At 41.6% G+C, this 23,103-nt stretch overlaps 2 protein-coding genes across 7 annotated transcripts in view; one reads left to right on the top strand and one right to left on the bottom strand.

Annotated features, from left to right (window-relative positions):
- Positions 1-23,103, bottom strand: part of LOC129814102 (sodium- and chloride-dependent glycine transporter 1-like) — a 93,876-nt gene that overhangs the window by 23,934 nt on the left and 46,839 nt on the right. The window contains exon 1 of one of the 6 annotated variants that reach the window (XM_055866904.1): positions 13,914-13,986. The exons of the other annotated variants lie outside the window; for them this stretch is intronic. Coding sequence (XP_055722879.1) covers positions 13,914-13,928 — 15 coding nt within the window. The 5' untranslated portion in view covers positions 13,929-13,986. Of the gene's footprint in view, positions 1-13,913; positions 13,987-23,103 lie in introns of those variants that run through there. 6 annotated transcript variants of the gene reach the window in all.
- Positions 9,862-12,590, top strand: LOC129814103 (general transcription factor II-I repeat domain-containing protein 2-like). The gene has a single exon (XM_055866906.1). The coding sequence runs from the start codon at positions 10,128-10,130 to the stop codon at positions 11,946-11,948; it is 1,821 nt and encodes a 606-aa protein (XP_055722881.1). The 5' UTR covers positions 9,862-10,127; the 3' UTR covers positions 11,949-12,590.

The following is a 23,103-nucleotide window of genomic DNA, read 5'->3' as shown; positions in this document are numbered from 1 at the left end:
AAGCATGGGTTAATAACGTTATTTTACATTCCAGGCATTTTTTTTCAGCTCCACAAAAATTGCAACAAAGCACCTTATGCAAAGCCCTCACTGTCACTCAGAAATGTATTCCAGTGTCTCTTCAAGCCAAGCCTCCACCTCCTTCTCCTCCACCATCTCTCGCATTCTCCCCACCCGCAAAATTTCAGTAGTCTTGCGCCCTACACTCATCTGTCCAATGCATGTACAGGTAATAGCTTGCCCGCTCCATAGCAAGCTGCTCTATTCACACTGATTGGTTAAATAATATAATGTCGAGCTAAATAAAAAAAGATGTTGGGTTCGAACCGGTGCAGAACTTTATTTGCTGGTCGAAACAGTGGAACAGTTTCGACCTGTTCAGAACAAAACGATTGGAAAATAATTGTGGCTTCAACCCAACTGCTCTGCGTGCAGTTTGACGGAAATTGAAGGCAGTTTCGTGAGCCATTTAGCATGCTAGCTGTTCCCACAGACTTCCAGTCATTGTACTAACGCTAGTTAGCAACTTCTTTCAAACTGCATGCTGAGACATGAAAATTGTATCCATGAGTTCATCTGGTAAGTATAAAGAGGCTTAATTAAGACATTTTCGCATTATCCTTTTAAAAGCGTGTCTCAGCAAATATGTTTCAAAAAACATTTGTTATATTTTTTTAATTAAATTATATTTTTGGGGAGTAACAATTAAGCAGTGTCGGGCCTGGTGTCAACTCATAGTTTACTCATAGCAACAAACTCAGCAAATAAAACAGACTGAACTTTGACTTTACATGTTCCATCTTGGCTTGAATGTTGAGTAAGTTAGAATTTTGTCTGCAATGTACCCAGAATTCTAATATATTTCAATAGTTTTATGATTAGCCAATGTCATAATGTAGTTATTTTGTTAAATACTTCTCCCTATTATCTTAAATGTTATTTTTTCAAAGCCATTTTAGCTGTCATGCTAGCTGTTCGGTCCGATCCGATTCACAAATCATGGGAATTTAATCGTGCCATGTAGACATTGCCTCCATCCAAGGCAAGGGTTGCTTGTCAACCCCCTGGACTTGTCCCGGCTAAATCCAATGTCAGAGACTTGCTAGCAAATGTTTGTGCTGTAAAACTAAATAAATACTACACTCTGACCCACAAAACTTATTTGCTAGATTCATGATAGCAGTGTTAGACAAAGCACGGAAAGCGAACTACAAAACGTGATGCATCTTTATTGGGATTTGCAGTTGCGTGCTAGCATCTGAAATAACTTACTCATCTTTTAATCCAGTGGTTCCCAACCTTTTCCGGTTACTGTCCCACCAACTGAATTTTGCTCTGCCCGGAGTACCCCTGAAGTACCACCTCATCTACATTTTACCAGTAGGCCTATGGTTTCATGAGTCCTCTCAAGTAGAGGTATCACGAATCCCGCTGAGGGTGGCTCCCCTGCCTGTTCGGGCGGCGCTCGGCGGTCGTCGTCACCGGCCTACTAGCCGCCACCGATCCCTTTTTCCCTTGTTTGTTGGTTTAGTCTTATTAGTTGCATCTGTTTCTTTTGTGTTTCCTGATTTCTGGTCTATGTAAGCCTGTTAAGCCCGCTGAGGTTTGTGCGGGATTATTTTGTGTTCACTGTCGGTGTTGGATGTATTTTCTCTCCGGATTGTTTTGCCCTGTGTGTTTGGGCGGGTCAGTGTTGCAGCGCCCTGTGTTTGGCGTGACCGTTTTTGTGACGGAGAAAATAAATAGTCTATTATTGGACCCTCTGCTCTCTGCGCCTGACTCCTACCTTCCACACCTAGTAACTCGTGACAAGAGGTCGACCGATTATGATTTTTCAACGCCGATACCGATTATTGGAGGACCAAAAAAGCCGATACCGATTAATCAGACGATTTTTGAAATGTATTTGTAATAATGACAACTACAACAATACTGAATGAACACTTATTTTAACTTAATATAATACATCAATAAAATCAATTTAGCCTCAAATAAATAATGAAACATGTTCAATTTGGTTTAAATAATGCACAAACAAAGTGTTGGAGAAGAAAGTAAAAGTGCAATATGTGCCATGTAAGAAAGCTAACGTTTAAATTCCTTGCTCAGAACATGAGAACATATGAAAGCTGGTGGTTCCTTTTAACATGAGTCTTCAATATTCCCAGGTAAGAAGGTTTAGGTTGTAGTTATTATAGGAAATATAGGACTATTTCTCTCTATACCATTTGTATTTCATATACCTTTGACTATTGGATGTTCTTATAGGCACTTTAGTATTGCCAGTGTAACAGTATAGCTTCCAACCCTCTCCTCGCCGCTACCTGGGCTCGAACCAGGAACACATCGACAACAGACACCCTCGAAGCAGCGTTACCCATGCAGAGCAAGGGGAACAACTATTCCAAGTCTCAGAGCGAGTGACGTTTGAAACGCTATTAGCTAGCCATTTCACATCGATTACACCAGCCTAATCTCGGGAGTTGATAGGCTTGAAGTCATAAACAGCTCGATGCTTGAAGCACAGCGAAGAGCTGCTGGCAAAACGCACAAAAGTGCTGTTTGAATGAATGCTTACGAGCCTGCTGCTGCCTACCACCGCTCAGTCAGACTGCTATATCAAATCAGACTTAATTATAACATAATAACACACAGAAATACGAGCCTTAGGTCATATGGTCGAATCCGGAAACTATCATCTCGAAAACAAAACGTTTATTCTTTCAGTGAAATACGGTGCCGTTCTGTATTTTATCTAACAGGTTGCATCCATAAGTCTAAATATTCCTGTTACATTGCACAACCTTCAATGTTATGTCATAATTACGTAAAATTCTGGCAAATTAGTTCGCAATGAGCCAGGCGGCCCAAACTGTTGCATATACTCTGACTCTGCGTGCAATGAACGCAAGAGAAGTGACACAATTTCACCTGGTTAATATTGCCTGCTAACCTGGATTTCTTTTAGCTAAATATGCAGGTTTAAAAATTTATACTTCTGTGTATTGATTTTAACAAATTTTAACCCGGCTTCCCGGGTGGCGCAGTGGTCTAGGGCACTGCATCGCAGTGCTAGCTGCGCCACCAGAGTCTCTGGGTTCGCGCCCAGGCTGGGCTGGGTTCGCGCCCAGGCTCTGTCGCAGCCGGCCGCAACCGGGAGGTCCGTGGGGCAACGCGCAATTGGCATAGTGTCGTCCAGGTAAGGGAGGGTTTGGCCGGTAGGGATATCCTTGTCTCAGTATGTAAAATGTAATAAAATGTATGCACTCTACTGTAAGTCGCTCTGGATAAGAGCGTCTGCTAAATGACTAAAAATGTCAAATGTAACTTCTCTGCGCTACGGATCCCTTTTACGGGATCATTTTCCTAAACAACCGCTGAATTGCAAGGTGCAAAATATTACAAAAAATATTTATAATCATGCAATCACAAGTGAAATATACCAAAACACAGTTTAGCTTGTTGTTAATCCACCTATCGTGTCAGATTTTGAAAATATGCTTTGCAGCGGAAGCAATTCAAGCTTTTCTGAGTGTATCAATCAATGCTATAACAGCTAGCCCCAAATTAGCATGGTCACGAAAGTCAGAAAAGCAATAAAAATTAATCGCTTACCTTTCATAATCTTCGGATGTTTGCACTCACGAGACTCCCAGTTACACAATAAATGTTATTTTTGTTCGATAAATATTACTTTTATAACAAAAAAACGCCATTTGGGTTGCGCGTTATGTTCAGAAAACCAAAGCCTCGTTCCGTTCGACGAAAATTCCAAAAAGTATCCGTAATGTTCGTAGAAACATGTCAAATGTTTTTTATAATCAATCCTCAGGTTGTTGTTAACAAACATAATCGATAATATTTCAACCGGACCGTAACCTATTCAATAAGAGAGAAAAGCTACCGATCTCGCGCGCAGGAACTAATCAGAGGACACCTGACTAGTTTTGAAAAATCTCGCTAATTTCTCAAAATAAAAGCCTGAAACTATGTCTAAAGCCTTGTCACAGCCTGAGGAAGCCATTGGAAAAGGAATCTGGTTGATACCCCTTTGAATGGAAGAAAGACGGGCTAGGAAACACAGATAAAAAAATTAAAAAATCACTTCCGCGTTAGATTTTCTCAGGTTTTCGCCTGGAGAATCAGTTTTGTTATACTCACAGACAATATTTTGACAGTTTTGGACACATTGGAGTGTTTTCTATCCTAATCTGTAAATTATATGCATATTCTACGATCTGGACCTGAGAAATAGTCTGTTTACCTTGGGAACATTATAAAAAAAATCAAAAAAATCTGACCCCTAGCGTCATTGAAAGGCATTGATGTTTATGGTTAGGTACACGTTGGAGCAACGACAGTCCATTTTCGCGAATGCGCACTGCATCGATTATATGCAACGCAGGACACGCTAGATAAACTAGTAATATCATCAACCATGTGTAGTTATAACTAGTGATTATGATTAATTGATTGTTTTTTATAAGATAAGTTTAATGCTAGCTAGCAACTTACCTTGGCTTCTTACTGCATTCGCGTAACAGGCAGGCTCCTCGTGAGGCAGGTGGTTAGAGTGTTGGACTAGTTAACTGTAAGGTTGCAAGATTGAATCCCTGAGCTGACAAGGTAAAAATCTGTCGTTCTGCCCCTGAACAAGGCAGTTAACCCACCGTTCCTAGGCCGTCATTGAAAATAAGAATGTGTTCTTAACCGACTTACCTAGTTAAATAAAGGTGTAAAAAAATATATTAAATAAATAAATAAATAAAATTGGCGTCAAAAATTACCGATTTCCGATTGTTATGAAAACTTGAAATCGGCCCTAATTAATTGGCCATTCCGATTAATCGGTCGACCTCTACTCTCAAGTACCCCTTGTGGATTGTCCAAGTACCCCTGGTTGGGTACTACTGCTTTAATCAAGCATTGATAGGACTTTTTTCCATGCATTGGAGTTTGGAAAACTATTGGAAAACTATGGAATTAAAATTATTCCTAGAATTTGCTCTATTCCGACTCCTCTCCACTCCACTATCTGTTCCGATACTCTCTCCAAGCTGTCTCTCTGGCTTGGCTACTTGCATCCCAAATTTCACCCTATTCCCTACACCATAAGGGTCTTGGTCAAAAGAAGATGCACCAAATAGTGCCCTTTGGTCTGTTGCTCTGGATGCTGGCTGTCCAGTGTTTAGGCCAGTGGTGTGTACTCCCTGGAGCACCCTGCTTGGTCAGTCACTGCAGTGAACAGCACAGAGCAGACAGACCGCCCCATTCAGATCCACACACAGCCCCATCTCTTCCCTTCCCATCCACATCGCACACCCAGCTGGGCCCATCTGCCCTTTACGTAAGATGCACACATGGTCAGGCCATAGCCCTTCTCTCTCCATCTCTCTGAGGGGCCCTTCCAAACCAGTGGACCCAACCTAACTCCCAACACCCTGCCCTCTTCTAGCGCACTGCACACAGGTGCACCCCAAGAGAGTGAGAGGAAGGGGAAAGAGAAATAGAGGGGGGAAAGAGGGAAAGAGAGCAAGAGACAGGTTTTGAAATCGTGCAAGGAAGTGCAAAAGGGTGAGTGAGCTCAAAGTTTATGTAAAGAGGATTCCCATTCCCAAGACTTGGGCAAATACTGTATATATACAGTACCAGTCAAAAGTTTGAACACACCTACTCATTCCAGGGTTTTTCTTTATTTTCATTATTTTCTACATTGTAGAATAATAGTGAAGACATCACAACTATTAAATAAACAAATATGAAATCATGTAGTAACCAAAAAAGTGTTAAACAAATCAAAATATATTTTATATTTGAGATTTTTCAAAGTAGCCACCCTTTGCCTTGATGGCAGCGTTGCACACTCTTTTTTGGTTACCACGTGATTCCATATGTGTTATTTCATAGTTTTGATGTCTTCACTATTATTCTACAATGTAGAAAATAGTAAAAAATAAAGAAAAACCCTTGAATGAGAAGGTGTGTCCAAACTTTTGACTGGCACTGTACACTCGTGTGATAGATCTCAAATATGACCACTGACTAACTTTCAAATGGGTCTGTTTGAATTTGGGTCATTTGGTGCAAACATGGCTTATTGGCTTGTCATGCTTTAACGTGGTTATTTTAGTTCTGGTGAAAGATAATTTACAAGATAACCAAATAAATTGTATTAAACCTGCCTGGGTCTTGGTCCACATCGGACTAAAACACGTACAGACCTACCATACCAGCTAATTTGATGGAGTGGCACACACCTAACAAAGCATGGCCAATGACAGCTGCGACCTTGTCGTGGTAATAGACATTCTCCATCTCCACTTGATTGTAAACCCAACCTAGGGCTTGACAGGACTCCCAGAGAAGCAGTCTAATATTACAGTACACACAGTATAGTAGACTAAACTGCCAACAGGAAAATACAGAATTTTGGACAGAGACATGGACCAAGACAAAAAGGGAGAATCAAAGCTCCTGATAATACTACAGTATATTGGTATTAATAGCTGCCTGGCACTGTTGCCCATCTTCATTACTGCCTGCTGTTATTGTGAAGTTCCAGCCTATGAGTCCTGCTAGCCACCTAAAGCTCACTGGCATTTACTGACAGCTCCTGCGTGCAGCCTCACTAGGCATGCAACCAGCACAAGCCATTATGTAGCCTACCGAGCCTGGATGAGCAGCACTATTCCCAAGAATGTGTATGTTTACTTGCCTGAGAGTGAGACATGACAAGTTTTGCCTGAACTTTGTTTGTCGTGCAAAGCACTGTGCAAAGGACTGGCCCAAATGACTGAGTGATAGGCAATAAACTACAGTATAAGGATACAACTCAATGATCAGATCAGCAAAGGAGAAATTCTGTAGAGGAGATTGAGAGAAGGAAAACAAAACAGAGTTTTACACTACTATGTATAAGTGACTTTTTAGCACTGCACAATTTCCCGTTGCATTGTACATGGAGGGAGATTGTGCGTGTTCACTTATCGTAGCTGAGTACACACAGGCCAGGGGACCTTAAGACACTTCTGCACATGTACTCCAGCACCTGATTCACACAGCTAGTTACCTCCTGTTGCACCACTATTACTGGGGATTGTAGACTCCTGACCATACCTCAATGAACAGGATGGGAAGTAGCCTAGCGATTAAGAGCGTTGGGGCAGTAACCAAAAGGACTGGTTTGAATCCCCGAGCCGGCAAAGTGAAAAATCTTCTGTTCTGCCCTTGAGGAAGGCAGTTAACCACCAACAACAACTGCTCCCCGGGCACCAATGATGTTGATTAAGGCAGCCTCCTGCACCACCTCTCTGATTGAGAAGGGTTGGGTTAAATGCAGAAGACACATTTCGGTTGAATACATTCAGTTGTGCAACTGACTAGGTATCCCCTTTCCTCTCATTACTATCAAATCAGTCAGTAGGCCTATGTACAGTAGATCTTGTTTTATGGACTCTTATTCAGCTCTTAGGCCTGGTCTTGTAAATATAGTTTTTAAGTTATGTGCTCAGTACTTGCTTGGCTGCCCTGGAGTTATGCAGTAGTGTTGAAAGAGCAAGTCGGAAGGAGCACAATATATCACAAAAGAAGTACAAAGAAATGCTATCACAGTTGCATTTAACCTGGCCAGTGCACTTGTCTCTTTGCATGTGGGCTATAGTAAACTGCTGGTGAAAGGGCTTAAGAATACGCCTTGCCTATGATCTGTGTCACCATCACATGCTAAGACAACCATCAGACAAGACATTGAGGCTTAGCAGCCCATAGAACACATGTATAGCAGCTCTCCGACAATCCTCATCAACCAACAGTATTTCACTGACCCCATTCTTAAATAAAGAGATAAGAAGAAAGGAGTGACAGAAGGAAGCGTCGATGGAGGGAATGTGCTCTGTCTACACTTCTAAAAGGGCCTGAAGACATCTGTTCAAACCAAACATAAAGGTTAGAACAGTCATCTGATCCTTCAGTAGGAGGTAGGTCACCTACTATTCAGCCACTGGTCTGACATGACCCTCAACAGGGGGAGGGTCAGATTCCAACAAAATAATTCAAAACAATTATAAATTTGCAGAGGGTGATCAAAAAGTGCATTTCAATCAACTTTGTTCAGGTAAAACAATAGGTAAAATAAAGTTGTTTAACTAGTAAAAATCCTCTGGTTTAAAGTTACAAGGCACTTATGTTGCCTGGCGATTCATCCTGAATTTAATTCTGCTGCTCCATCGATCGCTCCATACATCAGTCTGAATCTACCATCCTAGAAGTTGTTTGTGCTGACATCAAAATGATGTGATTCATGATTTGTGTAGTAGGCCCAGCTCTGGTCCAACCCATAGGTTTCTGGGACTAATCAGAACGGTGCGAATGTGTTTGCATTCGACAAGTCGTCGGGGAGGAAGCAAATCCAGACTCATTGTGTAAAAGAAATGTTAGTGGGCGAGGCATTTTGCTGGAGCGATGGGTAGCCAAGCAAACTCCTGTCCACCAATTTTAACAAGCATTTTAGTTTAAAAACAAAACATGTATGTGGCTGTTGGTTTTAAAGTTTTTCAATACAAAGTGTAACTCTTTTGCATTATTGCCCAGAAGCGAAAACTCTTTCACTGTAAGAACACCCTCCCAACAAATCTAACATTGGAATCGAAGTAGCCTAACACTCCTTCCACCAACCATTCTATCGGAGTTTGAATATCATTTGAAAATAACTGAAGCTGACAAAAGACCAGGTTGTTATTGAAATTCAAATAAAACAAAACCAAGAGTGATTTGATCGTTGTAAGCTAAAAAATAATTTCAGTACCAATCATTTAGTGGCACACGTAGATACCCTTGTTAACGAACAACAATTTAACAAAAATTTTAAACGGAAAAGTGGTGCGTGCATATGTATTCACCCCCTTTGCTATGAAGCCTCTAAATAAGATCTGGTGCAACCAATTACCTTCAGAAGTCACATAATTAGTTAAATAAAGTCCACGTGTGCAATCTAAGTGTCACATGATCTCAGTATATATACACCTGTTCTCAAAGGCCCCAGAGCCTACAACACCACTAAGCAAGAGGTACCACCAAGCAAGTGGCACCATGAAGACCAAGGAGCTCTCAAAACAGGTCAGGGACAAAGTTGTGTAGAAGTACAGATCAGGGTTGGGTCATAAAAAAATATCAGAAACTTTGAACATCCCACAGAGCACCTTTAAATCCATTATCAAAACATTTAACGAATATGGCACCACAACAAACCTGCCAAGGGAGGGCCGCCCACCAAAACTCACAGACCAGGCAAGGAGGGCATTAATCAGAGAGGCAACAAAGAGACCAACGATAACCCTGAAGGAGCTGCAAAGCTCCACAGCGGAGATTGGAGTATATGTCCATAGGACCACTTTAAGCCGTACACTCCACAGAGCTGGGCTTTACAGAAGAGTGGGCAGAAAAAAGCCATTGCTTAAAGAAAAAAATAAGCAAACACGTTTGGTGTTCGCCAAAAGGTATGTGGGAGAATCCCCAAACATATGGAAGAAGGTACTCTGGTTAGATGAGACTAAAATTGATATTTTTGGCCATCAAGGAAAACGCTATTTCTGGCGCAAACCCAACACCTCTCGTCACCCCAAGAACACCATCCCCACAGTGAAGCATGGTGGTGGCAGCATCATGCTGTGGGGATGTTTTTCATCGACAGGGACTGGGAAACTGGTCAGAATTTAAGGAATGATGGATGGCGTTAAATACAGGGAAATTCTTGAGGGAAGCCTGTTTCAGTCTTCCAGAGATTTGAGACTGGGATGGCGGTTCACCTTCCAGCAGGATAAAGACCCTAAGCATACTGATAAAGCAACACACGCATGGTTTAAGGCACATATGTCAGAGTCAAGGCCCGCGGGCCACATCCGGCCCGCGAGAAGGTTTTTTACGGCCCCTGGGATGATCTTGATTTATTATTAGAACCGGCCCGCAGACCGCAGCAAGCCGGCAGCCCGCAGATCTTTTACACGCACCAATACTACATTTCCCACAATGCAACGGTGACGCACCGAGCAGTAGGCTGCTTCATTTCAATATTTATTGGCACAGCAGTCGTCAGCATCACAGTAAAATTAACTTTCAGATACCCATCAAAAATGGCAAAACGGAAGGTGGACACTGAGAACCGGGGGTTTCAAACAAGGTGGGAGTCGGAGTATATGTTCACGGAGGTAGCTGGAAAACCTGTGTGTCTTCTGTGTGGAGAAAGTGTGGCGGTACTGAAAGAGTATAATCTGAGACGACATTATGAAACGAAACACGCGGACAAAAACAAGAATATGGACATGGAACAAAGGCTACAAAAGGCAGAGGAATTAAAACGAGGCCTCAAATCTCGACAGGCTCTGTTCAAAAAAGCCAAATCACAAGGCCAGGCTGCTGTCAAGGCCAGTTTTATTTTGGCAGAAGAGATCGCTAAATCAGCCCGGCCATTTACGGAGGGGGATTTCATCAAAAACTGCATGATTAAAGTTTGTGACGAAGTTTGCCCAGAAAAAAGGCAACTCTTTTTAAATGTGAGTCTGAGCAGAAACACCATTGCCGAGAGAGTAGACCAGTTGTCCATCAATCTAAAAGAGCAGCTTGTGAAAAAGGGAAAAGATTTCATTGCATATTCCTTGGCTGTGGATGAGAGCACCGACATTTCTGACATTGCCCAGTTGTCAATTTTCATCCGCGGAGTGGACTCCAGCCTAAGCGTGACAGAGGAGTTTTTGGCTTTACGTCCTATGCATGGCACAACTACGGGGCATGATTTGTATGAAGAGGTGTCAAGATGTGTAAATGAGATGGAGCTGCCTTGGGAAAAACTCGTGGGTTTGACAACCGACGGAGCACCTGCGATGTGTGGACACAGGAGCGGACTGGTGGCGAAGATACGGGAAAAGATGCAAGAGGAAAACGCGACCGGTGAGCTGACAGCTTATCATTGTATCATACACCAGGAAGCGTTGTGCGGTAAAGCCTTGAAAATGGAGCATGTAATGAGCATCATCACGCGCACAGTTAACTTTATCAGAGCCAAAGGTTTGAATCACCGCCAGTTCAAGGCATTTCTGACGGAGTTAGAAACGGAGCATGGTGATTTGCCTTATCACACAGAGGTGCGATGGCTAAGCCAGGGAAAGGTGCTTCAAAGATGTTTCGAGCTTCGTGAGGAGATTTGTCTGTTCTTGGACAGCAAAGGGAAAGACACAACACAACTCCGAGACGAAATGTTTCTGTGTGAAATGGCTTTTCTGTGTGACATTACGAGTCATCTGAATGCAATGAACTTGCAGCTGCAGGGTCGGGATCATGTCATCTCTGATATGTACAGTACAGTGAAGGCATTTAAAACCAAACTGACTCTGTGGGAGACGCAGATGCGGAAAGAAAATTTGAGCCACTTTCCCAGCTGCCAGACCATGAAAGAGAAGCTCTCTACCAGTGCGTTCCCGAGCGCACAGTTGGCTGATAAAATAGGTATGCTTGCCGCTGACTTTCGACGCCGATTTGCTGACTTTGAAGCACAAAAAAGCAGGTTGGAACTGCTCGGTAACCCATTTGCTGTTGACGTGGAAAGCTCACCACCAAACCTCCAAATGGAGTTGATTGACCTCCAATGCAATGATGCACTGAGGGCAAAATATGCGGCAGTGGGTGCTGCGGAGTTCGCCCGTTTCCTCCCCGACACAATGCCCCAGCTGCGCATCCAGGCTGCTCAAACGTTGTCTATGTTTGGCAGCACATACCTGTGTGAACAACTGTTTTCTTTGATGAACCTGAACAAAACATCACACAGAAGTCGACTTACTGCTGAACACCTCCACTCAATTCTGAGGATTTCCTCAGCTCAGAGCCTTACCCCGAACATTGATGAACTTTTGGAAAAGATGGGACACCACCAAGTATCACCCTCAACCTCAAACAAGTGAACATTACTGTGCAATCACATATTTAGAGTTTTTACTCAGTTCAAGTTTAAAAGTTAAAGTTTAATATTTGTTTTCACTGCATGTTACTTCTCCTTAAACAAAGTGTTGTTTTTGATTAATAGATTTTTGCACTTTATTTTATTGTATTTCAATCCAATTATATTTTAAAAATATTTCAGTTGAGTGGATGATAGAAAATTGCTATTATTGTTTTTTTCTTTGAAGTAAATTTAGCCCACTTTTGCTAAAATAGAAAATATAGGCTACTGATGGTGCCTTGAATACCGGTTTCTTTCATTTAATGTTCATGTTATGGGGATTTTTATATAAAGGAAATTTGTCTTTTGTGTCTGTTGAAAATGAAAGATTACTGACAGAGCCATAAGAAAATATTGCTTTATTTATCTGATCATATTGGAATATATTTGTTAGGTTTTCAGTAGGTTCAATTAGGTTCACTAGACTATATGCGTCATTTAAATTTTTTTCAATGAACATTCGAACAGTCCGGCCCTCGGCTTGTAGCTAAATTTTTTATTTGGCCCTCCGTCCATTTGACTTTGACACCCCTGGTTTAAGGGGAAACATTTAAATGTCTTGGAATGGCCTAGTCAAAGCCCAGACCTCAATCCAATTGAGAATCTGTGGTATGACTTAAAGATCGCTGAACACCAGCGGAAGTCATCCAACTTGAAGGAGCTGGAGCAGTTTTGCCTTGAAGAATGGGCAAAGATCCCAGTGGCTAGATGTGCCAAGCTTATAGTGACATACCCCAAGAGACTTGGTGGCTCTACTTGGTGGCTCTACAAAGTATTCACTTGGGGGGGGGGGGGGGGGGGGGGGGGGTGAATAGTTATGCACGCGCAAGTTTTCAGTTTTTTCATCTTATTTCTTGTTTGTTTTACAATTGTTTTTTTTTTTTTTGCATTTTCAAAGTGCTAGGCATGTTGTGTAAATCAAATGATACAAACCCCCCTAAAATCTATTTTAATTCCAGGTTGTAAGGCAACAAAATAGGAAAAATGCCATGGGGGGGGGGGGGGGGGTGAATACTTTCATAAGCCACTGCAACTAACGTCACCTTGGGATTAAACAAGGGTGGTTTCAGTTCTACTCAACTGTAATTAAATAGACCTGGGTCCACAATGTCCTCAAAGGCTGCATTATAAAATGTCTGTGAGGTGAAAGTAATTCCACTAAAGACAGCGAGACTGTGGCTTCTCACCCGGCTAGCGGAGGCCCACATTCCTCCAAATCCCATTGGGCATCGTGTGAATACCTACTTTCCATGGTTGATTAATAAAGTGTAATGGTGAGTTGTCAGGAAAGACGGGAAAGTTAGGCGCAATCACAGCAGACGGATGGCTGCGATGGCCTCCCAGAAGGTTACATCTCTGGGTTACATCACTCAAACAGTGCTTACAGTCACAATCATACCAAGTTTCCCTGGCTAGATAGCTGGAAGACATGATCCTATAGTATGCATCATGGCCAGCAAAACATACATTTTCAGTTTCCACTGTTGAAATAGGCCTATGTTTAGAATATTTGAGATAGAGCTTTAAAACTTATTGAAAGTCATATCTTGATCATATTGAATTTGGAATTGTGCATCCTTTTTTTTAATATAAAAACATTAAATCAAATTATTTGTTCATTCATTTTCCCCCCAAAAGCAACAAATTGAATATGAAAACAAAAACAAGCAATATGTGAGATATTAGGTAGGATAAATAGTCTGCCATCCCAAATCTAAATAACTAGCCTATAATAAACAAATATACAATTCAATCCAATCCAATATCCAATCACAAAAACACAAAATGTTTCCCACTTCTTAATCAGATAAAAACTGCAACAATTATAGGCCCAAAATATTGAAAGGGTAGAGAAATACAAACTCTACCTTTAGTCTGAATTTTTAAGGCCGCCAAATACATCCTCAAAACACTGAAATCGCCTTACCTTTGAGATTTCCATTGTAAATTTTGGTCACATACCCCTTTCCCAGCGCTGATGCAACAGCCACTTCGGTCAGTCAGTGGCTGAGCAACTTGAGGATCTGACTGATACTTACTGTAGGGAGTGTCTGGGGGAGCAGTAGGAGGGGTTTCCAAGTCAGAAACCAAGAGCTGTGCAAAACAGCCAGTGAGTAACACATCCTGTGTGTTGCCTTACACAACAATAATTATGCGTACTTAGAAGCAGATCAATATTTGAAGTTGAACAAAAATGTACCTCCTTGATTGGTTTTCCTAAATAATTTTAAATGGCTTGGCATGCATACTGCACTTTTAATACAGGGTGAAACCCATAATGGCATAGCAAAACCAATATAAATGTAATTATTTGTATGTTTTGGCCAAATGCATTGGGAAAAACACAGGATTTGACATAAAAATGCAAGATCAACGGCAGAAGAGGAATTGCCTTGCTAGTTGTCAATGTTAGTAGTTAAGTTACCACTAGTCTCCTACTGCCAGTCTCTGTAGGCTATTGAGACCCAGGTTCCATTACCACCTTCATGCTCATAATAATCACATCATAAGTTAATATTAATAGGATCATGTTCAAATCCAATAACTGGGTGGATTTTTGCAGATAAAACAAAAGGATTGCATGGCTGAAAGCTATTGACGCTCATACAGAAACAACTGCCAGTGCTGATTTGTGCAGACAACCAGGTCTAGCTTCAGCCACGCGGTTCGCTTAACTAGATCATTCAATTAGTGTGCACTGTGCATGGCTGTTAAGTGATGCGGGAGACTAGCCCGCGGAGCCATTGGCCAACGCAAGCTGTTCACCTGACCCTCGATCCCCCAAACACACAAACAGAAAACCAACCGCACACACTCGCAGAATCACTTAAGCATACACAAATAGACAAACACACACACACCTCATCCCCTCAACCTTATCCTCTCTCATCCCCAAATCCATCTCTCTCTCTTCCTGACAAAAACATCAAATATATCATGAACTCTGACAATTCACCCAGCAATACATCTGAACCCCATCCCAGTTGGCAAAGAAGTTAGCTACATGTAACTGGCATTGGACTGTATAGTTTTGAGCTACAGTACACTTTAAAACAGACATCCCATGCTGTTCCAGAATACTGACAATGTACAGTAGACATCAGACAATGCAGACTACATTTACTTTAATCCCTGACAAGACTTAAAAGGCTAACTTTACCAATTCAATTCAAGGATGATACAATTTAATAGACCTTTAAAAGAGTATTCATCATTATAATAGTACTCAAGAATTTCAGGATTACATAAATTGACCCAGTTTTGTCTCTCCTCAAACAAGAGAAGACAAAGTCATGCAATACTGTCAGATGGTATGATTAGGACATAAACATCTTCAAAGTCTGTTAGCATACAGTCCTGACAGCCTCCCATCATCACGCACATGGCTGAGGTCTGGTTAAGCACACAGAGCTGGAAGCAGGGGAGGTCAGTTCATCATTTTAAAGCAAACCACAGATATTATTTGTGGTTTTGTCCAGCCAGACAATAATGTGCAACTAAATGAATCAACTAGGCTAATTATGTTGACTCATTGAGAACTTTTAAGTGACATGTCTGGGATTTTATGGTGGGTATTATTACTACATGGGTCTATCAAGATCTGCACCAATTACTTTTCTAAAATAGATGTGTAGCACAATCTGTTGTAAAGATGTTTAGTTGAGAGATATGAGCATTCAACTCAAAAAGCAAGTTTTGAGGAGAGGGAGACTTCTCATTCCATGCTTTTGCCTTCCGTTCGTGACAGTCCCAAATCTGAGGACTAATTTGCTTCTTCCAAGCAGTGCTCCCTGTCTCCAGGGCATGGTCTGTCAGGTCATGAACAACACTGCACTGTAGATCAAGACACTGAGCTGTGGTAGAGGAGTCATGAAACTGTCCTGTATATGCTACTAAGTCCTTAGGCCATTCACACAGAACCTTACCTGCCAAAGTATGTGTCCCAAATGGTACCCTATTGCCTATGGGCCCTGATCCAATGAAGTGCACTACATAGGGAATAGGGTGCCATTTGGGATGTACACAATGCTTCAAAAAGGTCCAAAGCCTGAGGAAACACACGTTCATACACACTGTTGTTGAACATTTTAAACGTTGCTCTTTAACGTCTGCACCAAACATTTGAATACGTTCTGGGCGGTCTAATCTGAAGTAAAGGCCTACATTTTGACAACGGTCCTCAGTGGTAAACTCAGAGTAAAGTGTGATTAATCCCTTTAAGGGCAGACCCCCTGCCAGCCACATATACAGAAGAAGTAAAATCACATCAAAATATATTGGTCGTGTATACAGATTTGCAGGTTTTATCGCAGGTGCAGCGAGATTATTGTGTTTCTAGCTACAACAGTGCAGTAAGAAAAAACACACACATAATCCAGAAAAAGAACACAATTAGTTCTACATGATGAGCTATGACTAGATTACAGCATATACAGTGCCTTGCGAAACCCCCTTGGCATTTTTCCTATTTTGTTTTCTTACAACCTGGAATTAAAATGAATTTGGGGGGGTTTGTATCATTTGATTTACACAACATGCCTACCACTTTGAAGATGCAAAATATTTTTATTTTGAAACAAGCAAGAACTAAGATTTAAAAAACTGAAAACTTGAGCGTGCATAACTATTCAACCCCCCAAAGTCAATACTTTGTAGAGCCACCTTTTGCAGCAATTACAGCTGCAAGTCTGTTGGTGTATGCCTCTGTAAGCTTGGCACACCTAGCCACTGGGATTTTTGCCCATTCTTCAAGGCAAAACTGCTCCAGCTTCTTCAAGTCGGATGGGTTCCGCTGGTGTTCAGTGATCTTTAAGTCATACCACAGATCCTCAATTGGATTGAGGTCTGGGCTTTGACTAGGCCAATTCAAGACATTTAAATGTTTCCCCTTAAACCACTCGAGTGTTACTTTAGCAGTATGATTAGGGTCATTGTCCTGCTGGAAGGTGAACCTCCGTTCCAGTCTCAAATCTCTGGAAGACTGAAACAGGCTTCCCTCAATAATATCCCCGTGTTTAGCGGCATCCATCATTCATTTAATTCTGATCAGTTTCCCAGACCCTGCCGATGAAAAACATCCCCACAGCATGATGCTGCCACCACCATGCTTTACTGTGGGGATGGTGTTCTTGGTGTGATGAGAGGTGTTGGGTTTGCGCCAGAAATAGTATTTTCCTTGATGGCCAAAAATATCCATTTTAGTCTCATCTAACCAGAGTACCTTCTTCCATATGTTTGGGGAGTCTCCCACACACCTTTTGGCGAACACCAAACGTGTTTGCTTATTTTTTCTTTATATTTGTTTTTATAACCCAATCCTGATCTGTACTTCTCCACAACTTTGTCCCTGACCTGTTTGAAGAGCTCCTTGGTCTTTATGGTCCCGCTTGCTTGGTGGTGCCCCTTGCTTAGTGGTGTTACAGACTCTGGGGCCTTTCAGAACAGGTGTATACAGTTGAAGTCGGAAGTTTACATACACTTAGGTTGGAGTCATTAAAACTTGTTTTTCAACCACTCCACAAATTTCTTGTTAACAAACTATAGTTTTGGCAAGTCGGTTAGGACATCTACTTTGTGCATGACACAAGTAATTGTTGTTTACAGACAGATTATTTCACTTATAATTCACTGTATCACAATTCCAGTGGATCAGAAACTAACATACACTAAGTTGACAGTGCTTTTAAACAGCTTGGAAAATTCCAGAAAATGATGTCATTCCATTAGAAGCTTCTGATAGGCTAATTTACATAATTTGAGTCAATTGGAGGTGTACCTGTGGATGTATTTCAAGGCCTACCTTCAAACTCAGTGCCTCTTTCCTTGACATCATAGGAAAATCAAAAGAAATCAGCCAAGACAAAAAATTGTAGACCTCCACAAGTCTGGTTCATCCTTGGGAGCAATTACCAAACGCCTGAAGGTACCACGTTCATCTGTACAAACACTAGTACGCAAGTATAAACACAATAGGACCATGCAGCCGTCATACCGCTCAAGAAAGAGACACGTTCTGTCTCCTAGAGTTGAACGTACTTTGATGCGAAAAGTGCAAATCAATCCCAGAACAACAGCAAAGGACCTTGTGAAGATGCTGGAGAAAACAGGTATAAAAGTATCTATATCCACAGTAAAACGCGTCCTATATTGACATAACATGAAAGGCCGCTCAGCAAGGAAGAAGCCACTGCTTCAAAACCGTAATAAAAAAAGCCAGACCATGGTTGCAAACTGCACATGGGGACAAAGATCATACTTTTTGGAGAAATGTCCTCTGGTCTGATGAAACAAAAATAGAACTGTTTGGCCATAATGACCATCGTTATATTTGGAGGAAGAAGTGGGAAGCTTGCAAGCCGAAGAACACCATCCCAGCCATAAAGCACGGGGTGGCAGCATCATGTTGTGGGGGTGCTTTGCTGCAGGAGGGGCTGGTGCACTTCACAAAATAGATGGCATCGTGAGGAAGGAAATTTAGGTGGATATATTGAAGCAACATCTCAAGACATCAGTCAGGAAGCTAAAGCTTGGTCTCAAATGGGTCTTCCAAATGGACAATGACCCCAAGCATACTCCCAATGTTGTGGCAAAATGGCTTAAGGACAACAAAGTCAAGGTATTGGAGTGGCCATCACAAAGCCCTGACCTCAATCCGATAGAACATTTGTGGGCAGAAGTGAAAAAGCATGTGCGAGCAAGGGAGGCCTACAAACCTGACTCAGTTACACCAGCTCTGTCAGGAGGAATGGGCCGAAATATTTGACCCAAGTTAAACAATTTAAAGGCAATGCTACCAAATACTAATTGAGTGTATGTAAACTTCTCACCCACTGGGAATGTGATGAAAGAAATAAAAGCTGAAAGAAATAATTATCTCTACTATTATTCTGACATTTCACATTCTTCAAATAAAGTGGTGATCCTAACTGACCTAAGACAGGGAATTTTTACTAGGATTAAATGTCAGGAATTGTGAAAAACTGAGTTTAAATGTATTTGGCTAAGATGTTGTCACGCCCTGACCTTAGAGAGCCTTTTTATTTCTCTATTTGGTTAGGTCAGGGTGTGATTTGGGTGGGCATTCTAGTTTTTCTATTTCTTTGTTGGCCGGGTATGGTTCCCAATCAGAGGCAGCTGTCTATCATTGTCTCTGCTTGGGGATCATACTTAGGCAGCCTTTTTTCCACCTTTAGTTTGTGGGATCTTGTTTTTGGTTAGTTGCTGTGTTAGCACTACAAAACTTTACGTGTCGTTTATTCTTTCTTGTTTTTGGTGTTCATTTAATAAATTGATGATGCACGCCTACCACGCTGCACCTTGGTCTCCTCATTCCATCAACGAACGTGACAGGTGTATATAAACGTCCGACTTCAACTGTACATACTGAGATCATGTGACAGATCATGTGACACTTAGATTGCACACAGGTGGACTTTATTTAACTAATTATGTGACTTCTGAAGGTAATCGGTTGCATCAGATCTTATTCAGGGGCTTCATAGCAAAAGGGGTGAATACATATGCATACACCAATTTTCTAGAATTTTGTTGATTTTTTTTTTTTTCAATTCACCAATTTGGCCTATTTCATGTATGTCCATTACATGAAATTCAAATAAAAATCAAGTTGAAATTACAGGTTGTAATGTAACAAAATAGGAAAAACGCCAAGGGGGATGAATACATATAAAGTGGTTGAAATAGTATGTAAACATTATTAAAAGTGACCACTGTTCAATGACTATGTAAATTGAACAAACCAACATGTACAGTGTTGGTTCCATGTCACATGAGCTGAAATAAAAGATCCCAGACATTTTCCATACGCACAAAAAATGTATTTCTCTCAAATTTTGTGCACAAATTTGTTTACAGCCCTTTTAGTGAGCATTTCTCCTTTGCCAAGATAATCCATCCACCTGACAGGTGTGCCATATCAGGAAGATGATTAAACAGCATTATCATCACCCAGATGCACCACTCTAAAATATGACATTTTGTCACACAACACAATGCCACAGATGTCTCAAGTTTTGAGGGCGCTTGCAATTGACATTCTCAAACCAAGAATGTCCACCACAGCTATTGCCAGATAATGTAATGTTAAATTCTCTACCATAAGTCCCTTTAGGTGTACCTCGTGCTGGGGACAACAAAAGGCCACTCTAAAATGTGCAGTTTTGTCACACAACACAATGCCACATATGTCTCAAGTTTTGAGAGAGCTTGAAATTGACACTCTCACACTAGAAATGTCCACCAGAGCTATCGCCAGATAATTGTATGTTAATTTCTCTACCATAAGCCACATCCAACGTTGTTTTAAAGAACCATAGACAACGTGTATGGCGTTGTGTGGGCGAGCGGTTTGCTGATGTCAACGTTGTGAACAGAGTGCCCCAAGGGTGGCGGTGGGGTTATGGTATGGGCAGGCATAAGCTACAGACAACCAACACAATTACATTTTATTGATGGCAATTTGAATGCACAGAGATACCGTGACGAGATCCTGAGGCCCATTGTCGTGCTATTCATCCTCCGCCATCACCTTATGTTTCAGCATGATAATGCACGGCCCCATGTCGCAAGGATCTGTACAAAATTCCTGGATGTTGAAAAATTCCCAGTTCCTCCATGGCCTGCATACTCACCAGACATGTCACCCATTGAGCATGTTTGGGATGCTCTGGATCTACGTGTACGACAGCGCGTTCCAATTCGCACAGCCATTGAAGAGGAGTGGGACAATATTCAACAGGACCACAATCGAAGGAGATGTGTCGCGCTGCATGAGGCAAATGGTGGTCATGATCCTTGAAATTGAGCTCAGGTGCATCCTGTTTCCATTGACCATCCTTTCTACAACTTGATTGGAGTCCACCTGTGATAAATTCAATTGATTTGACATGATTTGGAAAGGCACACACCTGTTTATATAAGTCCCACAGTTGACAGTGCATGTCAGAGCAAAAATCAAGCCATGAGGTCGAAGGAATTGTCCGTAGAGCTCCGAGACAGGATGGTTTGAGGCACAGATCTGGGGAAGGGTACCAAAAAATGCCTGCAGCATTGAAGGTCCCCAAGAACACAGTGGCCTCCATCATTTTTAAATAGAAGAAGTTTGGAACCACCAAGACTCTTCCTTGAGCTGGCTGACTGGCCAAACTGAGCAATCGGGGGGAGAAGGGCCTTGGTCAGGGAGGTGACCAAGAACCCGAGGGTCACTCTGACAGAGCTCCTCTGTGGAGATGAGAGAACCTTCCAGAAGGACTACCATCTCTGCAGCCCTCCACCAATCAGGTCTTTATGATAGAGTGGCAAGACGGAAGCCACTCCTGAATGCCAAGCTTCATGTCTGGAGGAAACCTAGCACCATTACTACGGTGAAGCAAGGTGATGGCAGCATCATGCTGTGGGGATGTTTATCAGTGGCAAGGACTGGGAGACTAGTCAGGATCGAGGGAAAGATGAATGAAGGAAAGCACAGAGATACATGATGAAAAACTGATCCAGAGCGCTCAGGACCTCAGACTGGGCTGAAGATTCACCTTCCAACAGGACCATGACCCTAAGCACACAGCCAAGACAACGCAGAAGTGGCTTTGGGAAAAGTCTCTGAATGTCCTTGATTGGCCCAGTCGGAGCCCGGACTTGAATCCGATTGAACATCTCTGGAGAGACCTGAAAATATCTGTGCACCGACGCTCCCCATCCAACCTGACAGAGTTTGAGAAGATATACAGAGAGGAATGGGAGAAACTCCCCAAATACAGGTGTGCCAAGCTTGTAGCGTCATACCCAAGAAGACTCAAGGCTGCCAAAGGTGCTTCAACAAAGTACTGAGTAATGGGTCTGACTCTGAATAATTGATTTTTACATTTTTTTTTATAAATTTGCTAAACATTTCAGAAACCTGTTTTTGACTTGTCATTATGCAGTATTGTGTGTAGATTGATGAGGGGGGAAAAGGCAATTTAATACATTTTAGAATAAGGCTGAACGTAACAAAATGTGCAAAAAGTCAAGGGATACTTTCTGAATGCTGTGTGTGGTGTGTGGTGTGTGGTGTGTGGTGTGTGGTGTGTGTGTGTGTGTGTGTGTGTGTGTGTGTGTGTGTGTGTGTGTGTGTGTGTATATAATGTATATATATATACTAGTCTAAAGAAGGCCAGTTTAATTTCTTCTTGAATCAGAACAATAGTTTTCAGATGTGGTAACATAATTGCAAAAGGGTATTCTAATGATCAATTTGACTTTTAAAATGATAAACTTGGATTAGCTAACACAATATGCCATTGGAACACAGGAGTGATGTTTGCTGATAACGGGCCTCTGTAAGCCTATGTAGATATTCCATAAAAAATCTGCCGTTTCCAGCTACAATAGTCATTTACAACATTAACAATGTCTACATTGTATTTCTGATCAAGTTGATGTTATTTTAAATGGACAAAAAAAGTGCTTTTCTTTCAAAAACAAGGACATTTCTAAGTGACCCCAAACTTTTGAACGGTAGTGTATATATATATACTATACATTGGGACTATACATTGGGAACTATATATATATATATGTGGTATGGTATGGACTGGGGTTTGGCACACATTATGATGATTTACGGGTGGTTAACATCAATGGCGAAATGTGAGAGGTCAGTGAGAATAATTCAGGAATGTTATAACCATCTCAATTACTAGGCCTACATGTCTGGTCTCAGCTGTGTGATTTAACACTAACTACCAGACAAATCAATCGCTGCTATTGTTGTACAGCTGCCAAATCCACACCACATAGGCCATTTCAGTAAAGGAAGTTATGTTTGAAAATGGCCTAAACCAATTACATCTTATATTGTATTTCTTACATCAAAGTTCACATTGGGCAGTCCTATCTGCGTTTATTATCTACAGTATGTCTGCTAAACCAGATGGAACACTATGTATTGCATCCCAAATGGCACCTTATGTCCATTATAGGCCTAGTGCTATAAGGTGCCTTTTTGGGACGAAGCCTATATGTCCGCTAGTTCTTCATACTGATCTCACAAGCAGTAAATTATTTGATTGTTTCTATACAGCAGTGAGAGCATAGCCAGCCAGCTAGGCTGTGTTGTTTTG

This window comes from Salvelinus fontinalis, chromosome 17 (genome assembly GCF_029448725.1).
Source record: "Salvelinus fontinalis isolate EN_2023a chromosome 17, ASM2944872v1, whole genome shotgun sequence".
Classification (NCBI taxonomy): domain Eukaryota; kingdom Metazoa; phylum Chordata; class Actinopteri; order Salmoniformes; family Salmonidae; genus Salvelinus; species Salvelinus fontinalis.
The sequence above is the reverse complement of the archived record's forward strand: the minus strand, read 5'-3'. Positions and strand labels throughout refer to the sequence as shown.

Excerpts from the sequence above, each read along its gene's own strand:
- LOC129814103 (XM_055866906.1), top strand. The coding sequence starts at position 10,128 with ATGGCAAAACGGAAGGTGGACACTGAGAACCGGGGGTTTCAAACAAGG.